The 9235-nt window shown below is 36.6% G+C and overlaps 1 protein-coding gene across 1 annotated transcript in view; it reads left to right on the top strand.

Moving 5' to 3' along the window:
• Positions 1-3158: 3158 nt before the first annotated feature.
• The window catches only part of LOC129437218 (limbic system-associated membrane protein), a 142422-nt gene continuing 136345 nt past the window's right edge, over positions 3159-9235 (top strand). The window contains exons 1-2 of the mRNA XM_073862578.1: positions 3159-3409; positions 4230-4450. Coding sequence (XP_073718679.1) covers positions 4387-4450 — 64 coding nt within the window. The 5' untranslated portion in view covers positions 3159-3409; positions 4230-4386. The remainder of the gene's footprint in view (positions 3410-4229; positions 4451-9235) is intronic.

The following is a 9235-nucleotide window of genomic DNA, read 5'->3' as shown; positions in this document are numbered from 1 at the left end:
AAGATAAGGGTAAAGTGTATCCAGATACATTTCTGTAGTTTTTTATTAGCACACAAATTACAAAATCTGTAACGTTACGTGGATGACAAAATCTTTTCTGCATTCCATTTCTACAATTTGCCCTCCAGATTATGGATTCTGAAGACCATAATAATAAGGTATTGTGGCTGTGTAATTTTTGTACGTTTTAGGTCTGCATTGATTTTCAAATTGTAAATGTCTTAAACGTTTTATAAATGGATTTGATATTATAATAACGTTACAACTCCTAATTTAATTGTACAATGCATGCAATTCTTTTAAAACTTTTAATTTTTAAAAGTTTTCATTGTAGTTATGCTTTTTTTCTGCGTAATCCATAATTTTATGTAATGTAATGTAATGTAATTGAAACATTTGTTTTCATATCATAATTATTTTATAAAATGTATTACTCATAACCATCAGTGAAATAAATCTGAAACGCATGTTATTGTGTTTTAAGTTCACTTATCAGTAAAAGATATTTTTTGATGTTCCACATGACTATGATCACAGCTTCTGCTGTAATGTATAAAGTTCTTAATTTACATGTTGTTTTGTGTTTATCACATCAATTAATAATTTATGGTGTGTTTGATTTCATTGCTAGGACAATGCAGGACAAAGGCTGTCAAATAACTGGAGTGTTTGTCTTGATGGCAAGTACGTACTGTAAATGAGGAACATCGAGGTGTTATCAATTGCTGTTACCATTTAACTTTTTTTGGTGTGTCTTTCCATATTATAGTATGCACTGTATGTTATTCTGGGACAGAAGTTTGACTTCACTGAAGTATTTATTTTTGTAGCTATATGCATTTTAATATAATTGAAAATTGTACTAATTCATTACTTTATGTACACAGCTAAACATGAAGAACATAGGAAAATGGTGGTGTGCCATCTTGCTTGAAAATTAAGTGTGAAAAAATTAGCTGTACTTTTAACGTGGTGTTTTAAGAAACTCTTAAAGAAGTGAAGAAATCTTGTTCAGTCTGTAAACTGTTTTGGGAAGACATGGAACGGAATGATTTAGTGACTCGCTCATAACACTATTTCAGTAAAAATATATTCTGCAGACACTTTGAGTGAAAAGAGTGTTTCAGTGATGATAAAAATCAGCAGGTGTAAACACTACCATTAATTGGACCATGGATCATTAATTCGATTGTTTCTATATTTACAAAAGTCTTTACTGTAATTTGTAATCAATGTAATGCATCCTTGCATTTAATAAATTTTGATATTGAACTTGTTCTATTTCTTACTTTATTTGTTTTTGTTGCATGGCAATCAAATTGTGGAAGACATGGGAGAAAGAGAAAATTAGCTGTTGTAGCTGGTATTGTCAGCTTTTTATATTTTGCTGATATTTTTGTCAAATAATAAATTAATGGATAATTTTATCACGTTTTTATTCTAATTCTCTTTCAGAAGAAGAAGAAGAATGCTCTGCACTCCCTGAAACCTAGGGGAAGAAAAAAAACTGAACTTGCATATGAAAGTAAGAACTTTGCTATAAAACAAAATACATATACTTTGCTGGGTTTCAAATTATTTAACTATAATTCATTTCAGCAGACCAAACCCCAGTTGTGCCCTCTGTTTTGCATAATAAATTGCAATGATGATTTAAAATGTGTATCATAGAACAATTTTAATCCACTTATATTTTTCTTTAAGGATGAACTGTTAAAAGATGATGACCCTCCATCATGCTTCATCTTCAAGGTAGTTGAATGTTATATAATGTGCTTTTTTTTAAAAATGTAACGGCCTGTGCTAACTTTTGAGTTATCAGGAGCGTTGCTGAAGAACATACTGCTTGAAGTTGTTCTTCAAGAAGAAGATGCTGCCTACACGACCCTGTCATTGGCTTGCTCAAGGTTCAGGGACATAGTTAGGGATGACAAGTTCAAGAATCAGGCACACTTCTTATGGCTAGAAAGTAAATATTGACATTAAAAAAATCAAATGCATAACAAGAACATCATTGATAATGTTAAATGTTATGTGCATTTTTTTTCACCTCAGGTGTTACATGCTGGAAAAAAGTCATCTCACTACAAACAGCTCTTCTGGAAGATGTACTCATTCTCCACGTGTTTGCTGCACATCTGGTACTTTTTGTGTAAATTGGTGATGAATAAACTAGTTGTTAGTCTAAAGGAAAACTAAAAATCTAATTTACTTATATCATCCCTTGGAGTTTAAAAGTTCTGGACACCATTCACTTGCATGGCATGGACCTACAGAGCTGAGAAATTGTTCCTAATGTTTGTAAATGTTCACTGTCAACTATAAACCCTAGTTCTTATTGTGCTTCTTGTGTATCCATCAGGTTATGCTGGGAAGGGAAAGCGAGATGAACTCCAGGGCATTTATTCAAAAACCTTTCATCCTGGATTTTGCAGATTTGACTGCATGCAGATCAGTTCTAATGAGCTGATATAGTTTCCTTACAAAGACTAAAAATAATAAAATAAAACAAACACTTTTGCAAACAATTCTGAGTGACTTGTACATGATTTTATTCATTGAAAAAATAATTTAAATGTAATATATGTGTAACACGTTAAGAAAAACATTAGTCTGCTATTTAAAAAAATAATGCAGTAAATATGGATGGTAGCTTTATTTTACATTAGCCACATGTTTTTCATGTATTTACACATTCACTTCACTAAGTCCAGTTGCATCACATTTTAATATGTTCATTTACTTGATATTGATATATGGAGCTTCAGAAATGTGTTTGAATAAGGCCTACAGCCTGATGAATTTAAAACGCCATCACTTTAAGTGTAAAAAAAGGTGTAAAACGTGACCTCATCATTGACAGTGAGTGGTATTGGACACACACAATAATAACAAAGCTGTAAGAAATCAGACCATGATGAGGAACGTGATATTTGATCGTTTATTTTCATTACTGTCGCTACTTCCTGTCATTCTCATTCACCGCCGTCCCATTTGCGGCGTAAACTCCTCCTACTTGCACATTTCTGAAATCCCTCCCACTTGCGGCATTAGCTCCTCCCACTTGCGGCGTAAGCTCCTCCCACTTGCAGTCTCCGGGCTGCAGCGATACTTACATGGAGACTACGGCCCAGTGTTTACAAGTGATTCCGACGTTGTTGTATGTTGAATGATACTTATTCATGTCTTTGTGTCAGATTATTGTTTAAAATGGTCTGCAAATGTGCGTTTCATATATGTAACACGTGACCATTACGCACTTACGTGAGGTCGCAATTTTATATTGCATTAAAACTGTTATGTTTTGGGGTCCATTAACATGAGAAAAATCCTGGAATGTTTTCCTCAAAAAACATAATTTCTTCTCGACTGAACAAAGAAAGACATCAACATTTTGGATGACATTGTGGTGAGTAAATAAATACATAAATAAAAATTAATAATTACTTAAAATTAAAGTTTATTTGTTTTGTAATCACGCACTTCTATCCCAAAACGTTAATTTTACCAGAACGTATTGGTTTATAATCTTCTTTCTCATTTAAAAACTTTTAAGTTCTCTGACGTTTCCATGGTGACTCGTGAAATCTGGGCCCGGTTGCATAAAGCACCTTAAGTTTTTTCCTTAAGTGTGACACTTAAGGGGTAAATTCCCCTTAACTTCTGTAAGATAATAATTAAAGAGTTTTGCATATAATCCCTTAAACGGTTCTCTTAGGTAAGGGTAATCTTTAAGTGTTTCAAGACAGTGACCCCGGTTTGTTGTTATAAAATACTATCGTTGCCATGGAGACACAACAGAAAAAACTTAAGGGTTTTTCTGCAACACCCTTAAGTTAAAAGGAAACAACTTAAGGGAAAATTACACTTAAGGTGCTTTATGCAACCGGGCCCTGGGTTTTCCAGTTAGATCATCTGAATCTTCATCTGCAGATTTTTGCTCGCTTTGATTTTGTGGAATGACTTGAACAAGCTAAACTGTTACTATTGCATACAGTAGCTGGTAATATTTGTATTAGGATTTGTCTTTTTGTCATATTTATAGACAGTGCCACTTTTAAAGCCACAGTGAAACAGCTGATACTTTATAAAAAATACTTTTTATTATATACAAAAACACTTTCTCTGAACTGCTGTATTTTGAAAAAAGAAAAACAGAGCAGAGGGAGGGAGGGATTGTGTAGTTACGTGTTTCTCATGGCTAATGAGTTTGATTTGCTCTTCGTTAGATGGCAGCACAGCATCAGAGCGCGTGAGTTTTAGCTGCAGCATCCGCATCCGTACACGAGCTGAGCTCTGCTGTCATCACGAACCGAGCCGAGTCGAGCAGAATCAGGATACACCGAGACGACAGGAAGGGCTGTATTCATACAAACCACCACCAGAATGAGCAGCTTGTGGATACACACGATCTTCCTGCCGGGATTCTTTGTGCTCTTTGGGTTTGAAGGTAAGAGATTAACATCACAGTCGTGGCGCGCGTGTCTCTTTATGTTTTAAATGATTCGCGTTCGTATGTTCGGCTTCGGTTCTAATGGAGGCTTCATCTCGTATCTCAGTGTCATTCATAATTTGATGGTTGCACGACAGATGATTATTGATTATTTATTTTCCACTCTGTTAGTTGAAATGATCATGGTCGTCTTTCTCCTCTTTTATTTGTCTTCGCTTCTTTCTGTTGCTCTGGCTGCTGCTCTTGAGGTTTTACTGATTCTTCTCTGAATCCAGATTTATTCTGAATGTTTTATTCAGATTTATTTATTCACAGACAGAATGTGCGGCGATGATATGCAGTGAGATGGTGTGCTTTATAAACTCATATGATGTGGACCAACACTCGTATGTTTTAAAATAACCCTTGTGTCCTTGTAAGACCTTCTGAATCTTTAACCGGTTGTTTTTTTTTAGCCTTTTACATGGATGAGATGAAGATGATGCTTGTAGAACTGAAAGACTGAGCTCGTGTCTCTTTTTTTCTGATAATTAAAACAAACTGTTTTGTATGCTGCTGCTTGATGTTTATGTGTAAAGGTGCCTGAGCAGAAAGTTGTTTTTAAGTCTAATGTTATTGATGAGGCAGCTTATATCCATTAGTGATATTGATTGGCTTTCAGAATAACGAGGGCACTCATTAGGATGCACAGTAACTCTGCTGCCGACCCACACACAACCAATTATCTTAAAAAGGTGGCTTATTACGTTTAAGCACTATCTAGTTGGATGGTCTTGTGGTTTTATGCGTTGAACATCAAGATGAAACACTCGTGTGGACACGGCTGGATCAGATGTGAAAGCAGTTTTATTTATAAAGTAACTGTAGTGATGCATTGACTCTCTTTGCCTGTGCCGGACGTAGCCAACAGCTCTCTCTTCTCTGTTAGTTCAGGTTTATAAGTCAGTCACTCGTTGTCATGCAGACCCAGATGTTTTACAGTCCATCTAAGAGAAGAGGTTGTGTTCACGCCACAAAAGATTTAACAGACACTATAGGAGGTATAACATATAAATCTTTTCTGTTTCAAGTGATCTGTAGCAGCCCGCTGAAGTTGAATTGATCTCACTAATAGCATGACATCATGTTCATTCAGTAAGTGAATGGATTGGTCAGGACGTGCACATTCAGCACATTCAGGAAAGAGTTCGCTCAGCTGATGATGAAGAGGTTTGAATCAATGATTGTATGCTGAACTTTATCAGAGTTTAAACCTGTGTAAGAGAGAGATTTTCATGAATACACTGTTCATATAGTTTCATGTGTGTAAAAAGTTAAACAGTGGAAAGTTTAGGTTTAAAGATATACGGTTAAAGATGGTATAGTGTGATTTTTCTATTTCTTTTCAAGGGTTCAGTAGTAACAGTTGTTCAGGTAGAGGCTGAAAGCAGTTAGATAAAGAATGGTTAAAGCCAACCTAACTTAGGAAATGCACTTTTAAATGTGTTTCTAGCAGAAAAGGAGTAACAAGTGTGTGTGCAAAAACATCCTGTAATAATACAAGTCCATTTATTCTTCTTTGTGTAATCGCCTTTAAACCACAACAGTCACACAAAACAGGCTGTTAGGGATCCCCTTGATTACGCCCCAACCATGACCGGTCACAGACTCCGCCTTATGAGCGCATAGTTCACCCTTCTGTCAGAGACACATCATGTGTAAGCGCTCTAACCCCTACTTTTACATACGGGGAGGTGAACAGAAGCTTTCTTTATATTCAAAGAGAAGCACACAAAAATAGCACAACATTTCTCATTGCAGCCACAGATGGTCATGTTTAACATCGTATAATGAAAGATCTGTGGTGAAACTTTACAGACACATTTTTGGGATACCAGAGACTTTTAATATTACTGAAAACACATAGGTTAGTGGCTCTTTAAATCACTTGTTGTGAAACATGAAGACAATGCAAGTGTTTCTCACTCACTATAGTGTATATATTCTATCTTTTTCATGCTTTTCCTCGCATGAGGGTTTGTGGGCTTCACTTTACGCGGAAAGCTTGTAAAGAGAGGATTCCTTCCTGCACGCACCTGTACTTAATGCGCACATCTTGGACTCCTTCTAGCACTAAATCCAGCTGCGCTTCTCTCTGTCTCACGTGCACGCGCTCTCGCATCTGTCCGAAGTCTAAACAAAAACTAAAGTAGTAATCCTTAATAAAGTACTAATAATTATGTTTTTGCTCAGTTTAATGCGTTTCATGCGAGCTGAGGCAAAATATCCCTTTTGTTTAAAATATAACCCGCATATTGGCGCCTCTTTCACACGCGGACGTGCAGAGAGCTGCGCTCTATACGGAGTCAGATCACTAGGTTGTATGATATGCATTTCAAGGAGTTGTAGCAATACATCCCTGGTGTTTGAAATATGATCGCGTTCCGCTGGACCGATGCATTTAAAAAGACACGTCTGAACGCACCACTGCTTGACACGTGTAGCCTTCTGCAATAGCACTTAACAAATGCATTGAATTGCGCTCGGATTAATGGCAGCAGTTTTAATAAGGTTGCGGTCATGAAGGTGTTGCTCTTGTTCTTTTTTGTCCACCAAAGCCAGACGAAAGTATACAAGACTTCAGGAAACATACGGCACGAGGCTACATTGCACATGCAACACATGCACGCTCCGAATCGAAACAAGCAAACTGAACAGTTCAGAAAGTGCTCACTGCATAGCATAGATACAGTAGGGGAGAGCGGGGCACAAAGTAATGCTTTTAGGCTTTGGCCTATCATTCAAAAAATATTTAAGTGTCCATAACACACGCTGTTTCTTCATATCTGATGTTATTCTGGAGTACCTATAGAGTAGTATTACATCCTTCATATTTCCAAAGTTTGTTTAGTTTTATCAGATTTATAAAAGACAAAATATCATGCAGCACTTTAACACTGACGGTATATCTTATGATACATTACATGATCATGTCGTTACGTGCCTATTTCCAACATAACAAAGAAGTCTTACTTACGCATGCAACTCATGACTTGGTTGGGACTTTTCAATGAAATCCAGCGTTAAACAAACACACACACAAAACTCAACTGCAACCCCGGATAAACAAACTATATCCATTGTTTCCATGAGGCTGGCTTTCTTCTCCTTACATCCAAAAACACACTTCTTCTTTCGTGCCATTGTTGAGTTTGATATAAAACGGTGATACGTATAGCTTACCCCTGAAACGTCAGTTGGACTCGTAATTGAAAAACACTTTCCAAAACTTGTACGAGCCCTGGCGAAGTGCATTCGGTACAGAAATTCTCTGTAACATGTCCAATTGCTTATTTGCCTATGTTTAGCATGAGGAAACAACTCTTAAACTATGTTAATAAGTCAATAAGTTAATAAGTCTTAAGTTAGATGAATCATTTTTTTACACAATCAACACACACATCTCTGCTACAAATGAACACTTAAAGTTTGTTTGTGGGATCTACCGTTATTGTACAATTACACCAAAAGGGACAGGAGTGCAAACGTTACCCCATATGTGGGGTTCATTGTAACAAACAGAGGGTTTGTTGTAACACCTGCTAGATCATTTAGTTTAAACACAAATAATTCAATCAAATTCTGTCTATATACTAAAGGTGGATATTGTTTCTGTATACGCCTATAATAGATATACACTAGGGGTGCAACAGTTCTCTGTAAATAATCGAACCATCCCGTTATCCTCCCACGGTTCGGCACACACATGCACCGCGATTAGTAGTAAAACACCATCACCTGCTTTCAGATAGAGCGTCATTTACTACACAGAGCCAAATTTCACAGAGAAGCTCGGCAAAATCACATACATTATCGTAGGCGATTTGTCCATGATTATGATCGTGATTTCGTCTAGCTTCTCCGTGAAATACGGCTTTGTGTAGTAAATGAACAGGCTTTACTGATGAAATATGCATGAGAATCGCAGGCGATTTATCTCCCACCCCTACTTTGCATGCACGCCTTTTTACCAAAAGGACAGAGGGATGTTGTTTTATGAAGTCATTTCATGACTACCAGGCATGAGATCTTCGCAATGACTGCGACTAGGGTTCATATTTCATTTTACAGTTATGGATTTTCATTTTCATAACTCTTGACACAAATCAAGAAATTACCGTCACTATAAGATTTTCTAAATAAAATAATGGTCAAATACAAATGCTGAAGCCTTAAAGGAATAGTCTACTCATTTTAAATATTAAAATATGTTATTACCTTAACTAAGAATTGTTGATACATCCCTCTATCATCTGTGTGCGTGCACGTAAGCGCTGGAGCGCGCTGCGACGCTTCGATAGCATTTAGCTTAGCCCCATTCATTCAATGGTACCATTTAGAGATAAAGTTAGAAGTGACCAAACACATCAACGTTTTTCCTATTTAAGACGAGTAGTTATACGAGCAAGTTTGGTGGTACAAAATAAAATGTAGCACTTTTCTAAGCGGATTTAAAAGAGGAACTATATTTTATGGCGTAATAGCACTTTTGGGAGTACTTCGACTCGCCTGAAAAGTCCGCTCCCCTTCTCACTCTCATAATGGGAGAGGGAGGCTGTTACTGCGCCGAGTCGCAGTTTATGTCGTGTATATGAGATTACACTTGTGTTCAAACCTGCGTTCAAACTTTGTTTTAAAAAGTAGGTGGGAGTAGAATACATAATATTCAAACAGCGCTGTCAAATTTTGTGACGTCATCTGACTCGCTCGTTCCTCTAATGACTTCATGGAAAATATTGATAG

The sequence above is a fragment of the Misgurnus anguillicaudatus genome, chromosome 24 (assembly GCF_027580225.2).
Source record: "Misgurnus anguillicaudatus chromosome 24, ASM2758022v2, whole genome shotgun sequence".
Lineage (NCBI taxonomy): Eukaryota > Metazoa > Chordata > Actinopteri > Cypriniformes > Cobitidae > Misgurnus > Misgurnus anguillicaudatus.
Note: the sequence above shows the minus strand (reverse complement) of the source record. Positions and strands in the feature narration are given on the sequence as shown.